The sequence below is a fragment of the Psittacula echo genome (assembly GCF_963264785.1).
Source record: "Psittacula echo genome assembly, chromosome: 7".
Taxonomy (NCBI): Eukaryota; Metazoa; Chordata; class Aves; order Psittaciformes; family Psittacidae; genus Psittacula; species Psittacula echo.
The window spans coordinates 10,830,685-10,852,013 of NC_137740.1; the positions used below are offsets into that span (position 1 = coordinate 10,830,685).

The 21,329-nt window shown below is 41.1% G+C and overlaps 1 protein-coding gene across 2 annotated transcripts in view; it reads left to right on the plus strand.

Moving 5' to 3' along the window:
- LOC308224150 (phosphatidylinositol 3-kinase regulatory subunit gamma) overlaps window positions 1-17,066 on the plus strand; it is a gene marked incomplete at its 5' end in the record, with an annotated part of 73,101 nt that extends 56,035 nt beyond the window's left edge. For both annotated transcript variants that reach the window (XM_080623846.1, XM_080623847.1), the window contains 9 exons: window positions 5,411-5,522; window positions 8,010-8,108; window positions 9,586-9,766; window positions 10,254-10,379; window positions 11,142-11,284; window positions 12,455-12,631; window positions 13,210-13,284; window positions 13,661-13,831; window positions 15,273-17,066. In XM_080623846.1, coding sequence (XP_080479972.1) covers window positions 5,411-5,522; window positions 8,010-8,108; window positions 9,586-9,766; window positions 10,254-10,379; window positions 11,142-11,284; window positions 12,455-12,631; window positions 13,210-13,284; window positions 13,661-13,831; window positions 15,273-15,474 — 1,286 coding nt within the window. In that variant the 3' untranslated portion in view covers window positions 15,475-17,066. The remainder of the gene's footprint in view (window positions 1-5,410; window positions 5,523-8,009; window positions 8,109-9,585; window positions 9,767-10,253; window positions 10,380-11,141; window positions 11,285-12,454; window positions 12,632-13,209; window positions 13,285-13,660; window positions 13,832-15,272) is intronic.
- Between the last annotated feature and the right edge of the window lie 4,263 nt (window positions 17,067-21,329).

The following is a 21,329-nucleotide window of genomic DNA, read 5'->3' on the forward strand; positions in this document are numbered from 1 at the left end:
TAAAACTGTTACAGAAATTGAGAAAAGTGAGAAATTAAGACTACAGAGAGCAGTCAAAGATTGAGAGACTTTTCTATTTTTCAGAAAGCTAGCCTACAATTTCATTCCAAGTCTTCATCTATACCTTCTGTCCTTAAGGACTCTGTCATGACAATGTTAGCTGGCCTCACCATGGATAGTATGCATGTTTCCATGTAATGGAAATGACATTTTCTAGAGCTTTATATTGCAGTTTGTAGGGTATCTACTGTACATCCGCCTTTTTGAAGCTGAGTAACTGTCTTGGAAATCCTCTGATCCGTTTTCTGCTTGTCACAATGTGGAAGGAGAGTAGACTGAGACTATCACAAAGAAGGTTGTAAATGAGCTCATGGAAATGCTGAGTGAACTAAAATTTTCTCATCAGAATACTTGGTAGTTATGATTATTTTAACCGTTTAAACCTGCTGTGTTTTTAAATATCTGGCCTGCAGCTCTTGGAAAATACTAGAAGTAGGAAGTTATGGTGCCATTCTTGCGATTAAGTGGCACCTTCCTTAAAACTGCAAATTAGAGTTGAATTAACTGGCAGGTTCATCATGTATGCAAATACTGCAGCCAGAGAAGTTTAGGCTGCTTGACTGGGTGTTGTGTGGATGTAGCACTTGCAGACCCAAGACATTCCTCTCTTTTCATTCCGTTTGAATTAGTTCCATTGGAAACCTTCATGCATAGGGATCAGTGGCTCTTAGAACATGTAAACTTTTGAAGTTTTTCATTCAAAAACCTGACTGGGGAAGCTGCCTGTTTCATGAATGTCATTGTGTACTTCGCTGAAGTTAAACTCGGGATTAATATAGGCTACTATTTTATGTAAGAGACTTTAAAAAAAAAAATACAATGGTGTTAAACTTCAGCACTTGACAGCTTTCTTGGTTGTCTTGGTGTTGGAGGTGGTTTGAATTTCAGGGAATCAAGTCAAATAAATGTTGAATAGCCTTTATAAAAAGCAATTCTATGCAGTCAAGAAAGCATCAAAAAAAATTACCTTGGCAAAGCCTAATCAATAGGCTTTTCTCTCTGAGGACCTGTGCTGTGCTCTGCAGAGCAGCTCAGCTGAAGCTACCTGCTGGAGCCAGCAGAGCAGCCTTCCGGGCCCTGACGTCAGCAACATCCGATCCAGGGTCCAGCCCGCATTGGCTGCTGTTGCCTCCACTCCATCACCAGCTCCTTTTCTTATTTTTGCCCTTCTAAGTGACACTGATCAGGGATTGGGATTTAGCTCAAGCTAGGCTGCTTGGGGAAGCTAGGAAGAGGGGTCTAGAGTTGCTAAAGAAAGAAAAAGCAGGGATGTCTGCTAGTACATGAGGAAGACCCAGTCTGCTGTCGTCACTGTGTGCCAGGCAGTCACGGAAGGCTGAACCTGATTTTGGGAATGCAGTCATGTGGAATTGAAAAGGTCCAGCTGAGCTGTTGTCTCTTGGGTTTTGGAAAGATTTGTGCTGTAAAGCTGTCCTAGGGATGTGGTAGGGGAAAGATGCCTGTGTATCCAGTGCTAACAGCAAATTCTGTATTAGAACAGATAGGTCCATTGTGCTGTTAATCACTTCTGATCAATGTTGTTTCTCTCCCAGGAAAAAAGAGGCAAGAAACCATGAGGATCCTTCACTCTAATCAGAGCTTGTTCTGAGATAAAGTAAGATTGTGCCTGTGGCTAGATCAGAATTGCACCCAGTGACATGGAAAGAAACACGGCTGTTCTTGAAAGGGTTTCTGTTGACTTCAAGCCAGCTTTATTTTACCATAGGATTTTAGCTCTGTAATGTTCATCAAAACTGGGTTGTTTTTTTTTTTAATTTAAATAAAAATCTCTAGACTCTTTAAAGCTCTCTGTAGCATCACACAAAAACATCACAGGATTTCTCCTAGCAGGGTGGCTAGGACTGTCTAAGTACTAGTAAAAACTATTTTAGGATGCCTCATGTAGCAACCCATTGAGCCAGTGTTTCGAGAGCAGCAGTAGGGTGGAAATAGGGTGGATAGGGTGCTCTGTTACAGTAGACTTGCCATAGTATTACCAAATACTCCCCTTCTATCATCACAGGTTTTGGGCTGTGGGGTTTAAACTACCTTTGTGCTCTGTTCTCCATTTGTACAGGCTACAGTCATACAGCCTGAAAGGCAAGCCAAGAAACACTGAAGTGGGTGGGCATGTTAGTCTACTGGGTAAAGCAATAGCCAGGCCTGGTTCTGTATCCAATAGGGGAAAATCTATTATGACTCAAAGAGCTCAAAGTATTGAAAGTAAGGACTTGGGTCTATAGCTTTCTGGAAACAGGATCCACCCTTGCAAATACTTTTTTATTTTTAAAATCTGCAAGCTATTAAAAAGCATTTTTCAAAAGTCTATTGTGAAAAGGACTGGCTTCCATGAGTCAGGTTTTACAGGAAGTAGTCCAAGCCTTATTCTTCTCCCTGCAATTTCCTTCCAGTTTTCTTGTGCAGAAGGAAGTTCTGCAGACAAAACCCTGATAGTGAGAACTGATACCTACCTATTAAGGGAAAGAAGGAGAAAACCTCACCTATAGTAAGGACACTTGGTGCAATGTCTAGTGCTTTCTGTCTGTATGCCAGACTCCCATTCCTTACCTTTCTGGTCTTTGTTAGTTTGCTTTTCTGTGCCCAGTGCTTTGGAGTGAGCCTAACAAAGCTGCTAAATGATTCCACAGTATATAAAGAAGCAAGACTTAATCTTACAAGGAGGGCTAGAGAAGTATTGAAGTACTCTAGGGAATACTTGAATGGCTCTTCTAGAAAGCCCCTATTACCATTGTAAAACAGGCTTTTACACTGTAAAATACCTTGAAGTATTTGATACGTCCAAGCCTGAACTTGCAAGACCCAGTGAAATAATTGCTAGTGCTGGTATAGCTTTCTAAGAATTCTCCATGCTGTTGTATGTGCTTGGTGATGACTCAGAATTAGCAAGATTCTGGAGTAGATCAGAACTTCTACAGGTTTTCTGAACTCAGATTTACTGCCATGTGCAGGCACTGATGAGACTCAGAACCACTGCATCTGGCCTGTTGTATGTAAGGTAGCAGAGTCCAGATATGAGGTGGGGAGGAGAGAGGATGTGAATCACAGAATCCCAAGGGTTGGAAGGGACCTCAAAAGATCATCTAGTCCAACCCCCCTGCAAGAGCAGGGTAACCTAGAGTACATCACACAGGAACTTGTCCAGCCAGGCCTTGAATATCTCCAACACAGGAGACTCCACAACCCCCCTGGGCAACCTGTTCCAGTGCTCTGTCACTCTCACAGTAAAGAAGTTTTTCCTGATGTTCATATGGAACCTCTTATGCTCCAGTTTACACCCATTGCCTCTTGTCCTATCACTGGACATCACTGAGAAAAACCTAGCTCTGTGAAGACATTTTTCTAGAGAATTCAGGAACTTTGAATGGGGGAGGTGGAACGCCATAAATACAACTGACTGTTCAGGCTTAGCCTAGATACATGCTCCTCTGTCTCCACAAAATAGGATGGGGCTGGGAGCTTCAAGCAAAGTAAGGTTACAACTGTCATACTCTCAATGGTGCCTTGTACAAATACTTAGGTGCTATACAAACAACTGTAGTAGTTGAGCTAGGAATAACCGAAGCCTGCTAACCAGGAAGCTACTTCACTGAATCCAAAGGTTTTCACCTTCCTTTTACAACAAGACCTGTTATTGCCTCACTAGATATGTGTGCACCTGAAAGTTCCCAGCTCACCCCATAAAAAGAACCTGTATGCTATGGTTTAATGCTCATTCCCGCAGAATGAATGCTGCTATCTGAATCAGGTGTTTGGTCAGCAACCCCAGGGTGCAAACGTCTGGGTCAAGGTTCAGATTTAGTTTAGATTGGCTCGATTAAAGTATCTACTGGTTTGTAAGAGAACAGTAAAGTTACTGTGTTGGATATTCAACATGAGATGGTATTTAGAAGTGCAGATGGAACACTGTTTTCTCTTCTTTAATGTGGGAGGTGTGTCTTGGAGGTGAGCAGATGGATGGTGCCAAGTAGCACACCTCTCAGCATTAAGCCATTCCACACTGGAGGTGGAGATCAAAATCTCCTTTCTGCTCCCTTTATTTGTATTTCTTCCTGTATGCTGGGATCATGTGCATCTGAAAGATGGCTGTTGTCAGTGTGTCAGGCCTGCTTGCTGATGCTTGTGTAATCTGATGGCTTAGGACACAGGGCTGGAGCACAGATGTTCAGGGTCTGACTTAAAAATGTGCTAGTAGCAAATTAATGTGTGTAGTTGCTTTCTTACTTTGAATTCAGATGTGACCTGTCCCTGTAAAACACTGTCTCATGAAATGCCTGAAAAATACTCACTTTCAGTGGTAGTGTTCTTGATGAAGCGTCCAACCTCTGCAAAGCAGGGGAGGGCACTCAAGACATCTTTCTGAAAGAAAATAGTACCATTTCTGCTGACAGACAAGTCTCTACCGATACATGAGCATGCCTGTGGCTGCTGAATTACTCCTGATACAGGGCTTACATTCAAGACCATTATGAAGTTGTTTGAGCAAAAACTTGCCAAATAGAAAGAGCTTCAGTGCATTGTATTCCCTTGCATTGTGTAACCTATTTTGAGAACTGAAATAAAAGCCTGTTTGTCTTGAATTCAGAATAGGGGAGTTCTGGGCAGGTATGCACAAGGCCTACAGATTTGTAGTTCTGCTGGTCTTTTAGAGGTTTGTAATATCACCTTTCCTGTGATAAACACTTTACCTATGTAAAGAGGTCATTATTAAATGTGTGTACCAAATGTCCCCTTCCTTTATCACCTCCTGTCTGGTGGCATTGGGAGTCATAGCTTTTGTGCCTACAGGAGCCTAAATGACACATCTAGTATGAAGTATGAACCTTGGGTCTATGATGGGTATGCCACTGCCCAGCTATCACTTCTCTCACTTGCATTTTTTCCCTCTAAAGAAGAGTCCACCTGTTTGCTCTTCCAGGTTGCCATAAGGAGTGATGGTACCTGAGCAACAGGAGTTTTTCCATAGTGGTGCACAACGTTCTCCAGGATGTGGCTTTCAAACACAACATGCCTTTGTAACTTGTTTGGAGTTCTAGGCAGTGATTGCCTGCATAGTCATGCCTGAGACAGTCTTCCTTTTAACAAAAACTCATGTTTCCTCATATTCCACTCCTTTTTCTTCCCTCACGTACATGTTTGGTTTGAGTACTAGGAAATCAGGGATCACAGTGCAGCTGTTGATTTCAAAATTCCTTAAAAATGGCAAATTCCATTTGAGAGAGCTTGAAATCCAAGATGCATGTTTTCTCTTGCCTTTTCACTGTCATTTTATTAACAGTTTAGTGATTATTTTCCTCTGCTTACCTTTCTTTAATATGTTCTTCATTTTCAGCTCTTCCTCCAAAGCCCCCCAAACCAATGACTCCAGTCAATACAAATGGAATAAAGGACAATTCCAGTTTTTCTCTGCAGGAAGCAGAATGGTACTGGGGGGACATCTCAAGGTAAGCAATATTACTAAAATATATTAACATGTCATTAAAAATAGAATAAGCTTGCTAAAGAGAAAAAGAACATGCCATTTCAGGCAGCATTTTACAAGAGGGAAATGCTTCAGAACTAATACTTGGTAAAGCACCTAAATGAAAATACTTGACTGGATTCAAGGCTTGTGCTTAAGTTGTTACTGTTGTGGTGCAGATATTACCAGTCTTGGAGACAGTTATTCTGGGTTTGTAAATTTCTCCAGATACACAGAGTCTTTAAAATAGAGAAAATTAGTTCACTCAAAAGAAAAGTGCTTCTGAATATGTTAACTAATAAGGGTTTGTAAGCATACAACTCTGGGATGCATGCAGTTCAGCAAAATTTCCGCAGGAGGCTTGCTCAGAATAAAGAGTTTCATTCTTATTTTTGGTTTCTTTAACATTTGGTTACATTTGCATGTGTATTAATTTCTATTACATGTTGGTATAAAAATAGGTCTTACAAATGCTAACCATCACCAGCTATGCTAAGCAAATGATACAGACGCATAGCAAATAAGATTTACCTCTTAAGAAAACCCTTTTCTGTGTGCTTGTGAAAATAGATGGGTTGGGATAAGTTCAGAAAATGAAGTGCCAGGTTTTATATACTTAATTGCATAAAAGAACTGAAGTGTCCAGTCATCCCTTTCTCTCTTAAGGCACTTCTGAAGAGTCTACATTTGGATCAGTAATGGGAAACATGAGCATGCTGGGAATGTGATCAGGAATTGCTCAGACTTGTGCACATAATACTTTGAAACACTTTGCCAGATAGAGGCAAGAAGAGCATGTTTGCCACAGTAGGTCATTGACATTCTGAGAAGGAAAAAAAAGTTTCCATATCTTTATTGTACCACCCTTATCTTTATAAAGCAAACCTGCATAGATCTTGCTTTTGAAGGGCCTCGGCAGTGATATTTTTCTGATAGATATTAATTCTAAATCACAGTAAAGTGACAAAACCTGATCCCAAACCCCACTAGGCAGGGTTTGTTTAAAACTGCTCAATATTGGTATCACTTTATTGACTCTGGATTTGTTCCTCAATTAACAGTGCACGTGATGGCAGGAGCTAATGCAGTACAAATCACATTGGGGTGGCTTTATTAAATTAAAGTGTGATACACACGCATGTAAAAATGGAATTATTTACAGCCCTAATTTGACAGCCAGCAGGTATGGACTGCATCAAGCTGTCAGGGCAGGAGCAATGTCTTCTTCAGTCAAGAGCTTGTGCTGAAAATGTTGTCATGAGCTCCAGGGTGCAACTCATGGGCATAAGCCCAAGCCCTTAGAGCGTATCTAGCCATTCAAAAAGGAGAAAGCTGTTTGAGTTAACTGTGGCCAATGTGTAAAATATTCTGAGAGGAGTAAGTGGATATGCAGTTGATGCTTAGCAGGAGTCAATTTTATAAACAGAATGGTTTACAGGTAGCTGAATCAAAACTAAGGCTATTTTGTAAGAATACTTTGGTTCCTTAGTATTTGAACAAAAAAGCTGCTGTTGATTTTTCTTTTTAAGACGCAAGTAGGCTTCCTGCCTCACTTAGATAGTGCTGAGGCTACCAGATAAATTTTAGTTTCCAAATATTCAGTTTCCAAATGATGTATTCAAATTTGTTTAGTGCCTCTAATCCTGTAGGGAGCTGTTTATAAAAGTGAGGTATAGAATGAGTGAAATAGTTAAACCTGGCAAGACACTTAGCCTTTCAGATGAAATACTTTTCTTAATGCTTACTGGTACTCACTTTTACGAAACTGTTTCTTCATTTGGCTTAAAGTTCTGGACTTGAGTATCCTTTTGCTTCAGTTGTAAATAAGGAAAAGTTGCACTGAAGCTAGCAAGGTTGTAGTGGTTTAAAACTACAGTAAATAAGATCAGAGTTAAGCCAATAATGAGTCTCTTGAGACTAAAACTGTGCTAAACTCTAGACACCTCTGAGCTATGATGCTAGAGACCATTTCTTAAGAGGTCAGGAGTGGCTTCTCAAAGGGCACCTGTTTCCAGTGTGGACTTTAAAACCTGAGCAGATTACAGGGAAAGGTTGTGAACTCTGAGACACAGCTGCTACTGTTGCTTAAACAGAGACTTCTTCCGAAGTGGCAGTTGACTGCAGCTGCTATTTTTTAGTTTAACTACACAAGTTCAGACTTGTTTTAGATGGCCTAAAAGACTGGAGAGCCTGAGTGTGAAAGAGAATTGCCTGTTATTTTGAAGACTGAACTCTATGCATGCTGGTGTTCCTGCCTCCAATGCTGATACCTGTGACAAAGATGATCCCATCCCTGGCAGTTGTCAAGGCCAGGTTGGACGGAACTTTGAACAACCTGGTCTAGTGGAAGGTGTCCCTGCCTGTGGCAGGCGTTTTGGAACTAGGTGATCTTTAAGGTCTTTTCCAGCCCAAACCATTCTATGATCATGTCCTTAGCACTTGTAATTTTACCTTTCTTTCCATTCTCCAGGGAAGAAGTAAATGACAAATTACGAGACATGCCAGATGGGACATTCCTGGTGCGTGATGCATCAACTAAGATGCAGGGAGACTACACCCTGACATTACGGTAAGCACTGAGCAGTTGTAGTCCACATAGAAAACCCCTGAGTAGCTAGTTGCTATACCAGTGACAGCAGTGGCTGTGTAAAGCTGACATGGCTCAAGTTGAAAGATGTTCCCAAAGGAACTGCATTTCACAGAATGAACAAATAAATAGCCAGGTCTGGTAGTTGGTTCTGTTCTGTGCATTGAATCCTGTCGCTCACCAAATACTACTGTGATGATCTCTGCGTAGATTAGATGGGACTCAGGGAGGAGAGCTACTCAGTAGTGCTTCATAGTGTCAGAATTGCTGAGGTAGAAGGTATTTCTAAACTAGGTCTTTGATTAAGGGGAGTGTGTTGAGTATCTCATCAGTAAGCAGCTCTGGAGAACTGAACACAGTAAAAAGGGGGCTGTAACTAGATGATCTGTGAGGTCCCTTGCAGTCAAAACCATTCTGTGATTCTGTGACATATTGAACTGGAGCCATGTTGCTTTCTTCATTAAAATTGTCTGCAAGTGGCAGACTTCCCAGAGCTGCCCCAGCTCTGTCTACTGCAGTTAGGCAGCAGACCTCATGTGACTAGCTGCTGGTGCCTTGCCCAGCCTGTCCAGCCACTTCCCTCTGCCAGACTCCCAGAACTGGTTGTTAGAGGGAAATGGGCAAGGTGCATAAGCCACTGCTGCTGTAGCACATCTTTGGGAGGTGCTACGATACAGTAGGTATTTGATCTTGCCATGAAATTCTGTTGTCTAATGACAGGTTTGACCCCAAGGGTGTAGCTTAAATTATACTTTGACTTTGACCTTGAAGTTCACAGCTTGTGCTCTCTAGGTTTGGCATGATTTGGTTATTTTGCTGAATGCAGATGTCTTTGGGAACCAAAATTGAGAGTGCAGAAAGGACAGGATATTGTCTAAATAGTCTGCTGGTTAAAAAAAAGGAAGAAATAAGCACTATATTTTTGGAAACCACTAGAATGTATAAATCTGGATTATGTAAAGTCCTAAACTTGCAACCATCTTCTAATCCTCAAAGAGTTTTGTTTAGGTTTGTGTATCCTGTATTAGCAGCCATAACTCAAAAGACTTGTTAATCACTACATAAATGTATACTCAGTTGTATACTATTAGTGACCCCAAATTGCAGGAAATTGTGGGTTTGGGTTTTCATATGGCTCCTCTATTTAGCCTTCAGCATACTTCTTTTCCCTTGCAAAACTTCTGGCAATGCTAGGTCTTAAACACCATGAGCTGGCTGCAGAATGAACACATAGGAAGAGATTTACTTTGGGCTTTGCTCCTGTTCAAATAATATCTGATCATAATTCTGTGTGTATTGACTCTTAAACTACCTGATATCTGCTAGTATGTGAAGAATCATTATGAAGTGTACAATGTCAAAGCCACTTGCTCAGGAATTTCACTGGTATCTTTGTTAGCAGCCTTAGTGTTGAAGAGGGATAGGTGTAAAACCTCTAAATGGCTGTGCCACTTTACAGGAAGGGTGGCAACAACAAACTGATAAAGATCTACCATCGAGATGGGAAATACGGCTTTTCTGATCCACTGACGTTTAATTCAGTCGTGGAACTGATCAACCATTACCGCAATGAGTCTCTTGCTCAGTATAACCCGAAGCTTGATGTGAAGTTGATGTATCCAGTGTCTCGGTACCAGCAGGTAAGATCTTCATCAGGCCCCAAAAACTACTAGTGCAGACAAGAAGTAAATTGCAAATGCGTATATAATGTTGTTTTCTGTATGTGAAGCGTGATTTATTTTTAACTGAAAAAAGTGAGTTTCCATATTTGAGCTCACTTTGCTCATAATAACGGGTACTCTGATTTTTTAACTTCAGATTCCGATCAATTTATTTTTCCTTTCTCCAATAGGGGTTAGCCATCCTAGAGCTAAACTGTAGTGTGTTTTTGGAAACACAGTACTTTGGCGTAGTTCTTTGTGTCCCATAATTTCTACTGTCTGTAAACTGTGGAACTTCTTGCATGGAGAAAGGGGGGTTTTAGATGCAGTGTTTTTGTTCTGTAGAAATCTGATTATAAAAATTATGCTAATGTAAGATGCAAATGTGCATAAGTGGACAAATGAATACTCTGAAGGAAAAGCTGCTTTGCTTGAAGACTTCTTAATGGCTTTTTGTATCACACAGGATCAGTTGGTGAAAGAAGATAATATAGATGCAGTAGGTAAAAAGCTTCAAGAATACCATGCTCAGTATCAGGAGAAGAGTAAAGAGTATGACAAATTGTATGAAGAATATACTAGAACATCGCAGGTTGGTTCTACTTTAGCTATCTGTAGAGTCTGTTTCTTGTTGCTTAAAAAGTAAAGGAAATTATTTTAACCTGTTGCAGCTAATAAAGGCAGTCCAAGGTCAGAAAATGCAAGGGAAAAAACCTAGTAAATTGTGGAATAGAGCAAGGTGGTTTCAGTGAATATTAGCTGTTGTCAGTAGACCTAGAGGTATGGTGTGTGGCAGGAAGAAAGAGGAGCTGAACTTTGTAGTATAAGGTAGAGTGGTGATGAAGGCCATCACCTGCAAGCTTTGCACTGCAAACTTCTTTCTTGGCTGCTGAGTATTTCCAGCTGTTGTATGCTGTAGTGTGAATTGTAGAGGGGCTTGTCCAGGTTTTGTATAAAGACATGTTCAAATCAGTTACCAGATATTATGAGTTAAGGAAGTGTGAATACAGTATTTGGACTGCTTCTTGTAAAATAAGTAGCTCATACATGGGGAGGAGGTTTGCTGGCAGTTTTCCTGCAAACTGAGATGGAAAATATGACTAAAATATTTGAGGGGTTTGCAGCCTAATGGAGAGCATCATGTGGGGGAGGAGGGTAGACTTACAGGGAGTAAGTCTTCTCTGTACTTCCCTGAGTCTGCTTGGATATTTGACTAAATTTAACTGATCAATCATGTTTTGACTTGGGGGTGGGGGAAGTTCATGTCAGTCAATTTTAAGGAACATAATTGAGTCTTGCATTGTGTATTGCCTCATTCTTGCATGAACAAATGATGGACTCTTTCCTCACATAGGAAATTCAGATGAAGAGGACCGCAATTGAAGCATTTAATGAAACTATTAAGATATTTGAGGAACAGTGCCACTCACAAGAGCGATACAGCAAAGAATACATTGAGCGGTTTCGCAGGGAGGGAAATGACAAAGAAATCGAACGGTAGGCTCTCAAGTTGTACTTGCTTATAAGGAAGAACAAGTGTCCCCATTGGCACTACCATGAAATTTTTATTAATATTGTATCATATAAATCACTTAATAAACTCAGTCTTTTCTCTGAGACCTTCCCCCATGGTGTCTGGACCTTCAGTAAAACCCCGTTCTGTTGATGAATTGCGTTGTAGACAGAAGAGGTGGGAGATCTCTGGATTATTCTCTGTCTTGACTTCAGTAAATCAAGTTACTGTGATGAGGACCAGGAAGAGATCAGGAAATAATAATTTAGTTTGCTTATCCCACTTGTATTTGGATTTGCTCAGAATATAATTCCAGAAAACCTTTACTTGCAAACTGTGAAATGTACATAGATCTGGTAAATCTTGTAGGCCACGGTCAGTTTTAATCACTTCCAAAGAAGATCAGTATTTATTTGTAACTACTTGTTAGTGCATAGTCGTCATCTAACAGACATTCAGTAAGGGCCTCTTTTGAAATTGCCCTTTCGTGAAGATAATAGCAGGAAAAGACGTATGTGTCTGGGTCTTCGAAGAGATACCAGGTATAATGACTAACTTGACATAGTGCTTTATGAATCATGGTAAGGTAACCTTAAGGAGATTTTCAGACTGAAAACAGTCACCTGTAACAATCTTGTTATGTGATTGTGGTGCTACATTCTGAGTAAAGATCGATTAACAGGGGAAATATGTGATTTTCCTGAATTGTACCAAACCTGCAAACTTACCTTGAATAAAGAGACAGGCAGCATTACTTCCTGGTAGCTCTTGATCAGGAACTGAAGTCTGCATCTGAAGTCTTGCTAGTACTCATACCTATGGTGGGATTGCATAATTGATATACCAAAAAGTGAATCTGACAGTGAGGGAAGAATCTGTTCTAGCTTACCTTCTGAAAGATGATTTGTTCCTGCATCTCTGCCAGAAGGAAATATATTAAGGTAAATGGAAGGTTCAAACTATGTAAAAAGTTGTAGCCTTCTGGCAAGAGGTCTTTTCTGGTGCTCTTACAGTAATTCTCAAGTTAAGATGAGGCAGTCAATGGGAGAGATTGCTATTATGGTAGTTTTTGTGATACTGTTATGTAAGTGCTACTGTTAAGGGTCAGTCCTTCTAGACTGGTTTCAACTCTCAAATATTACACTTGTTTGCAGGATCATGATGAACTATGAAAAATTAAAATCACGCCTGGGTGAGATCCATGATAGCAAAATACGCCTGGAGCAAGATTTGAAGAAACAAGCTCTGGACAACAGGGAGACTGATAAGAAAATGAATAGTATCAAGCCTGACTTAATTCAGCTCCGCAAAATCAGAGATCAGTATCTTGTGTAAGTAAGCCTGACCTGTACCTCAGAAGAGTGTTTCTGATGAACCTGATCAATGGCTGTTTCCACTGCAATAATGGGAATTTAATTCTCTTTTCATAACCAAAGTTCTGTGTGTGCTAAGGTACTACGTTCTGGCATGGGATGTCTGAAGCAATTGGTTGGCCTTTTCATGACTTCATTAGAGATTTCAAGAGCCTGCCACCACTAGGTGCACATTCTGTAACTTCTGTAAATAAAACATTCACAAGTTGTATTCCACTTCTTTTCTGGACTGCATTGTGCAGAGGCAGTACCTCTTCCTCAGTTCAACAACCCTCTTCTTTCTCCATTAAAGAGATTACTTCATGGCTTCTTTTTGCTGTGTCCAGTAAAGAAGGCATCTCAGAAGATGATGCAAGGAAGTGCTTTTATGGTATCTATGTTCTTTCTTATGGCGTTTGCAGCTGGAGAATTAGCCAAGCCCCAGACTGTTTTGTTGTGTTATCTTGTGTCTAAGCTTCAGCTTGCTCAGTAAAAAAAACCCAAACAACCATACATGTACTGTAAAGTAATGTATTAATGCTTTCTTTTTCTGGCAGATGGCTCAATCACAAAGGGGTGAGACAGAAGCGAATAAACGACTGGCTGGGGATCAAAAATGAAAATATTGATGAGTAAGTGTCACTATACATATGATTTTACTGAGAAGTGTTCCATTAATAAGTGTTTTCTGTTGTGGGAATCAGTAATACAAAACACTAGTCCTCTCAGTAAAGGACTAGAAAAAAGAACTGCAGAAAAAGGGAGAAGTTCTTGGGAGGAACTTTGTGACACGAGACAGCAACTTTGCTGAAACATAGAGGATTAAACAAAGTTGGAGCAATCAAGTTTATAGTTGAAGCCTTTAATATCTGTCCATTAGGAGTCTGACCTCTCAGTTTGGGTATGTTCTGGTATTTCTTTGGATGACTTCTGCAGAAATAAATCACTCTGTTTATTAACTCCTTTACTGACCTCTGGTTAAGTTAACAAATTTTATTTCTGCTTCAGCACATACTTTGTGAATGAAGAAGATGAAAACCTGCCACATCATGATGAGAAAACTTGGTTTGTTGGAGATCTCAACCGTATCCAAGCAGAAGACTTGCTCTGTGGGAAACCTGATGGAGCATTTCTAATTCGTGAGAGTAGCAAGAAAGGGTGTTATGCTTGTTCTGTGGTGTAAGTCTATTTTCCTTTTTGTTCTAACTACTCAATTCTACCACATAAATCTCTACCACTGCTCTTTATTTTGGAGAACAAAAGCCAGGCATAGCCTAGGCCTACCCATTGGAATGTGTTAAGTGTTTGCAGGAAGACTAGCATGGTAAAAGCTTTGTTGCAAAAAATGTGCTTTGAATGTGCAGTAACTGTAGTCCTAGCAGTCTCTGCAGACACCGCAGTAGCTAGTACAAAATTCTGAAGTATCCCAACTTGAAGCTCTACACTCTTACATAAATTAAGACCAAATTCTCCCATATTCTTCCCTGACAAGGAACACATGGGAAGAAGGTAAATGAGTCTGTAAAGCTATAGTGTCTTCTGTTCTCATTTTCAGACATGCCCAACTGTAGATCTTGTATGTTTAAGTTAACAGTGAAGCTTCAGAGGAGACATTATTTGTGAGCCATATTTTTTATGACATTCACACAGCCTTGCATTGATTTCTTGTGTTTCTCTTCATTTTGTGCTGGTGTAATGGAGGTCAGAAATACTCTGATTCCATTATCTAAAAATCCTTCAAGCCTGCTCCAGAGTGCAAAATGGCTTTCACTGATTTATTTCACATGAAGTTAATTGCTTCTGAAAGCAAGTCCGAGAAATGAATATGCGAAGGTATATGACCTCAAAGTAACTGAAGATTGTAGTATTTGCTACGTTCAAGATACTGTTTGTCACTGTCACTGAAGTGACTGGCCCATCAGATGCTTTTGCTTGGTTGGTATTGTACCACAAGCTAGGAAAGGGCTAGCATAATGTAACCTGTTCCTACATGTGACTTGGATTATAATAGGCTCCAGTACAGGGATAACATAATACTCAATCTTTCTGGCACATAAGTTTTTTCTAGCAGCTTTGGAAATACTGTGTTGCAGTAACTGCTTTGCCAAGTTAGGGACTCAGTCTCTATGACTTCAGATAATGAACCAACTTGAACTCATGCCATGCTTCACATCAAAAAAATGCACACTGAAGCCTAGTGCTGCATTTCGTGAAATACTCTTTAGGCCTTAAGAATTTGTGGGCTTTAGCTGCTTCACTTAGTGGAAAGGTATCCAGATAAGTTGAGCTCAGAGTCATGGCTGAGTTTAGGTGCTTATCTTCTTGGTTAAGCTCTTGACTGTTTTTTTTTCCAAGAAACATTTGGAGAGCAATGCACTAGGAAACTGTACTGCTGGGGTAGAAAGGCCTCTTATGTGGATTATTATGCAAGAGTGTTTAATCGCATGCCCTGAAGCACTGTTTCTTCACAGACTATATTAATCTCCTCTACTTGCATCTACTGGATCCTCCATTATGTAATTTAGTGACTGGCAGGGTTGCTGTGTTAGTTAATCGTTAATAGACTGTCACTTTGGGTTTGTCCTTTGATGTTAAACTCTCCTGTTTCTTTTCCTTGCAGAGCTGATGGAGAAGTGAAACACTGTGTGATCTACAGCACTCCAAGAGGTTACGGGTTTGCAGAACCGTATAACCTGTACAGCACACTTAAGGATTTGGTTCTTCATTACCAGCAGACATCCCTTGTCCAACACAATGATTCCCTAAATGTTAGGCTTGCCTATCCTGTCTACGCACAGATGCCCCCCTCTCTCTGCAGGTAAATTTTGGGGAGGAGGAAAGTGTTGGCTATCTTGGATTCTTTTCTACAATTTTTATTAGAACTTGGAGGGCATTCTTTCTCCTTAGACTGCTTGTTTTGCACAAGAAGTGATTCTGTGAATGTGAATCAAAAAGAGGCCTAGCAGCAACAAGATGACAACTTGGGTGTAGGTGTCCTGGTGCTACCTTAAAAGCTCAGCTGTGCTTTTACACTGATACTTTTGTTTCCTTATGAGGGGAATAAACTCAACACAATGCATACAAAAATACTGGAAGCAAAACATCGTTTTATGGAGATAATTTTTTGCCAGGCACCTTCAGTGGAACCGTCAGTGGAACTTCTGATCGGATTTTGTTTTCTCTTGTTCTTGTAGAGACAATTTGAAGCCTCTGTTTGAGGCATCAGTAATGTCTTTCAGTCTTAAACTCCCAAGAAACTAGGGGGAAACTTTACCACAGCAATTCTTCTCTGTTAATTTTAGCAGCTTCAGTGCGATTCAGCCGAACTTCCGAAAGAGGGCTTGTCTTGAGGTAGCATGGAATTTGGTGAGAGAAGACCAAAGGAATTATGGGAAAGCTTCAGGCTTTTAATTTAAGCAGAAAAATGCTTGTAAAGAAAAGTTGCTTTATTTTTTTTGCCAACAGTAACAAAGTTTTGGTTTCAGTGGCACTACAGGTCTTCACTTAAAGGAAATGTTTATAACCAAACTGAACACACCAAAACTTTGTTCATTGCTAGATTGAGCACTTACAGGGAAGGTTGCATTAGCATCTGCACATATTCTCTACACCAAAACTTGAAACAAATAAAAGGAAAAGCTGAAGATTGTGTGGCTTCAAAACACTAGGTTTGTCTGATCTGATGTAATTGCTCACTCTCCTCTTTCTTCACCCCCTTTTCCTCCCATTCCTCAGCTTGGGATTCTGTTTTCAGTTTTTAATGATACTGTGCTTCAGAATGTAAACCAGAATGAAGCTTGTGCTCACCTGTTGCAGTTGTGTTGATGAACAATGGCAGACTCTTATAACACTTGATTTTGGTATAAAGAGGTAGGTGCAATCGAATGCTTCTGGATGGCTTATTGCTCCAGATTCTTTCATCAGGTGTAGCCATTTCCAGTTGCACAGAAGTGAGAATGCTAATTATAGATCTCTTCTAATTTATTGTTTGAAAGCTAGGTTCTGAACTCTCCCACCACTGCAGCCAAGCAAGATTTTACACTGGCATAATCTAAATTCCCTTGTAGTTATTGGACATGATGCAAAACACAGGAAGAGAGCTGTACTCCTCAGTTACTGGATGCCTGGTACCATCCTTTGACAAGGGCTGCTGTCAGATACTGGAGGGAGTAGTCCTGGGCTTCATCATGTACCACAACCATCCAATAAATCCCCTCACTTGAAATATAAAAAGCAGCTTATTTCCATTCCTTAAAGTTTCTAAAATGAAAAAGAGCTAGGTTTGGCAAACTGAACCACTTGGCATCAAAGCACAACTGGCAAAGTAATTGTTCAGTGTGCAACCTTGAAGGTTACTTTTGTTCCTATTGCTGGAAGCAGTTCCTTTGCAGTGCACCCATTGTGCAGGACAGGAAGCAGACAGTCATGCAGGTCTGAGAATGCTGTAGACCTATTTCTGACCCTTAGACTGATTTCCTGTCCAAATGTGGTGGGTTTTCATTTCTGTAATGCCTGGGCAGCAGTGCTAGGCTTGTTGATGCTTAATGTTTACACTAGAAGTATTATTTCTCTGAGTGCTGTGACTTTGCAAGCAGGGAGGTGACAAGGCTGGAGCCCTGGCAGCCACTGCAGGAAGGGTAGTCTGGTTGCCTGGTATGCCTGTGAGATGTTTTTTTGCACTAATAACCCTGACTCATCCCAGGCACTTTCTAATCAGGCAGGGAATTCTGTAGATGCCACTTTTCTAATTACATGACACACTACAAAACTTAACCAAAACTTTATGAGAGAAGAAGAAAATTCATTCAAGCTGCTTTGTCAAAGTGACCCATATCTGTTTGTGTGCCCTTCTCTACCACTTTCCCAAGAAAAGGAAAATTGAGACACAGCCTTTTCTCTTAGTGAAAATCTTGAATGGATTCCTCAGTGGTATATGGACGTGGAAATTTTTCTTTTTAAAGAAACTTGCCCTACCTCTTGGATAATTTGCAGTTCTAATCTGGTAGCTGTAAAGCTGTCATTCTCACACCTCTTATGCATCTCGTGTTCCCTTGGTGCTGGGCTGAGTCCAAATGCCTGATGAGGAAAATCAGTTCAAAGGCACAAATGATAGCCAGGTGCCTCATGCCTGTGGAAAAACCTGTGCAAGAGGAGTGTCTGTTTTCTCTGCCCTTGTGATCTGTCTGGGCTCTCCTCTTATTTGCAGCGTGAACATTTGAGGCTGATGGGGCACTTATTTCTGGTCTCTGCTTTTGTGACAGAGACAACCTGGCTGAAGTTTCACATCTGCGCCATTTTTAGGTAGGGTTTGGTTTTGTTTTAAACAAATGCAGGTCTGCATTCAGGCTCATAAATCCTGGCACACCCTCGCAGCACTGACAGCAGCAGGATAGCAGAGCGGGGCTGTTTGAAGTTCCCCCATTGTGGAATCTAACTGATCCTGTGAGGTCTTGGGCCAGGCTCTGGCCCTATCTCTGCCAAGGTAAATACAGTGTAATTCCATTGGCGTCTGTGAAGGTAGCTTTGCTTTAAAGTGGTGTGAGTGAGTTGGGATTCTTGGCCCCTCACTCTCTGAGATCTCTCTGCTGATCACAGGTGATGTATTTGCTGTGAAGGATGCTCTCAGAGCCAATAAGCCATCTTGAAGCATTCTTTGAAATTCTGCTTTGCCCAAGCCTCCAGATCAGGGCTATGGGCAGACAAAGCCCACGTTCCTCCTATTTGGCTCTATTACCTCAGCAGTCTCTCTGAGGCTGTGTTTTGCCACTCTATCTCTGTATTTGGTCTTAGGCATCTGAAGTCCCAGCTGCTCTGATTGCTCCTCTGACTCTTGTGCTGTTGCACAGATTCTTTCTGCAGCCCTTTTGCCCTTGCAGAGCAAGTGGAAGTCGGTGTAAAACCAGCTGACATGTGTAGCTGGTGTGACCCATGGGGTAGGGGCTTGGTCCTGTTGTGCTCATTGTGCTCAGCCTACTTCTGTTTGTTCAGTAGTGTTAGAGCTGTGAGAAACCCCATGGCTTCCAGGAGCTGCTCTATACTTGCATGACTGAGAAATCAGAAGTAGGCTTGTGAGCTGCAGGATTAGACCGTACTAGGAGAAGCAGCTGCTAAACCTAAAACAAATACAGGACATGTGGACATAAAGACAACACACAAGAACTCAAGCTCTTTTAAAACAGTCAGATGTGAGAAGGTTTTCATTTTAAGAGTCAAAACATCAGGAGGAAAGGGGAAATAGTCTCACTGTTGTAGCAGCTGTTACCAGACTGCAGTTAGAGGAGTACTGATCTCACTGACCCATATTGTATTAAATATATATGTAGAATTAAATAACTTTTTGCACAGTGTTAAATGGGGGTGGGGGGTGTTGAAACTCAAATATGCACAGTTTCTTCTAATCTGTTTTGAAGTATATTTGCAGGGATCAGGGGTGATTCAGTATTTTGTATCTATATGGATGGAAATCAGGTCTACTTCCACAGTTGCCATTGGCCCCATTGCATCAGCCACCAGTGCCATGTTTCTGAACTCTGTAAGTTATGAATCTTTTCCCACTAGTTTCCTTCTTGGTTACAAGTAATCTTAGAATGGGAAGAACCAACCTAGAAACAGAAGGATATCCCAGCAGACACTTCACTGCTATGTGAAGCAATAATATATGGTTGTCCACCTTATGATAATGGAGTGCTCTAGATTTGGGGGTTGTATTTTGGGGTTTCTTTAGTTGTCAGCAGCAGCAGATTGGGTCTCTGCTTTGCACCATTGGTAGTTGCAATCTAGAGTTGTATCCAGCACACCCCTCTGTCTTATGCCAAAAATAAAATGCTCTTTCCACACTCATCTCTCTTGATGTGGCACATGGTCAAGAAGTTTTCCATTTAATGTGGTGGGCCTGATTCTTTTCTCACTGACACTAGTGTAAGCAAGACTTCCACGACCAAAAGCCATTCCCAGGAAAAGAGCTTGTGTTTAATCATACCTGAATTCTAGTCACAGCAGGGCAAAAATCAGTCTATCCTTCAAAGAGCCAGGCAACTGTAATAGGGACTGTGGAAACTGATGTTGACACTTAGTGCTTTTTTGGGGAGGACAGGGGAAGGAGGAGGGCCTTGGTTGTCCCAAATCCTGGCCTCTCTGCAGGCTTAGGTGGCACTATGTCTGTAATTGAAGGTTGTGGCTGTTTAGAACAGCAGAATTGCTATAGGAGTGTCATACCTTGTAAGTTTGGAAAAGCCCCTTCTTTGGTACTTGAACAATCTTGCTTCTGTTTTTGAATGTCTGTTTATTTTTTACTTTTGTTACACTAACAGGGAATAAAAATCTGAAATGTTAGTGAGTCTTGTATGCTTGCTGCATTGTGCAGACATGAAACAGGTACTGCTGGTGAATGAGGAGGGGTAAGAGACAGATTCAAAATGCAGTTTTACAAAGCACTATGATGGGGTGGGGGTTGTTTTGTTTAGACCATATTTAAAATCAGGTTTTCTTAAGTGTAGTTTCCTTAATGTTGATTTGCAACCTCTGCTTTTGGAGCAGCAAAATCAAAATAACATTCCTGAAGAACAAAGATGCTGTGAGAGGAGGGGTGTTAGGCTTGCTCAAATTCAGCTTTAATGAAGAGGAAGGGTCAGCATCCTAAAGCATCCCTCTGGTTGTAGTTTGATGAAGCAGTAGACAGACCATGAAGTAGGACCTCTGCCTTGAACCACAAAAGAAAGAGGAGATGCCAAAGCAGACCCTTCCCTTTGGAATAATCAGTTGTACTCTCCTTAAATGTGCGTGCAAGGAGATGGTTAGGAAATCAGTAGAAGTCCTTAAGAGTTACTCCTCTTTCTGTATCAGAAGGAAACTTGCATTGCTGATCCCCTCATTTCCCTTGGCACAATGTGTGCAGCCAGGAGAAGGGTACCGAGTTACTAGCCTAGATAAACATGGGCCTGTTCATGAAGCAGCTTGGCTAGTTAAGTACTGCATGAGGAGTAGCTTTGGATGGGGTTAGATGAAGTTTGTCCAACATTTTTGTGAATCTTGCATTCTGTGGGCAGAAATATTTTCCACCAAATGGGAAGGGGGAAAAAAAAATCCCTCTTGAAATCGTTTCAGTTCCTTCCTGTTTGTTCACAGAGGCAGATAGGGAGCTTTAGCTTGTTAACTGTTCAGATGATGACAGTGCTTGAAGTGCTGGTCTTTGGGGCTAGCTCCATGCAATTAATGCAGAATTTGCTTTTTTTTTTTAATTGCTATTGGCATTGACTTAATATATTTTAAGACGAGACTCAGCATTTGTTCTAAAATTTGCCTTTAAAAAGTATCATGTGAACTTCAGAGGCAAAAAAGAAAGTGAGAACGGGCCCTCTTTGAAAAAACCACCTCTTTGATCAACCTGTATTAGAGAAAGCAGCTTTAATTTGATGCCCCCCTCTACCACCTTCCCTTGGGATTGCTCCTGCGAGATCAGCGTTGGCCAACGCTGTATTCAGCAGCGCTGTATCCATGTGCTTTCCAAGTGGTTTTAGCCAAGAGGCTTAGGATTGTTTGGAACAATGATTGCATCCAAAGACAAAAAAAGGCTCCAAGAGTGAATACCCCCCCAGCATCAGTCTCATTGCTTCAGGGGAGTTGTAGGATGCTGGGGCCAGCCACAAGCTGCCTCTGGGTCTGCTTTGGCTACAGTGGG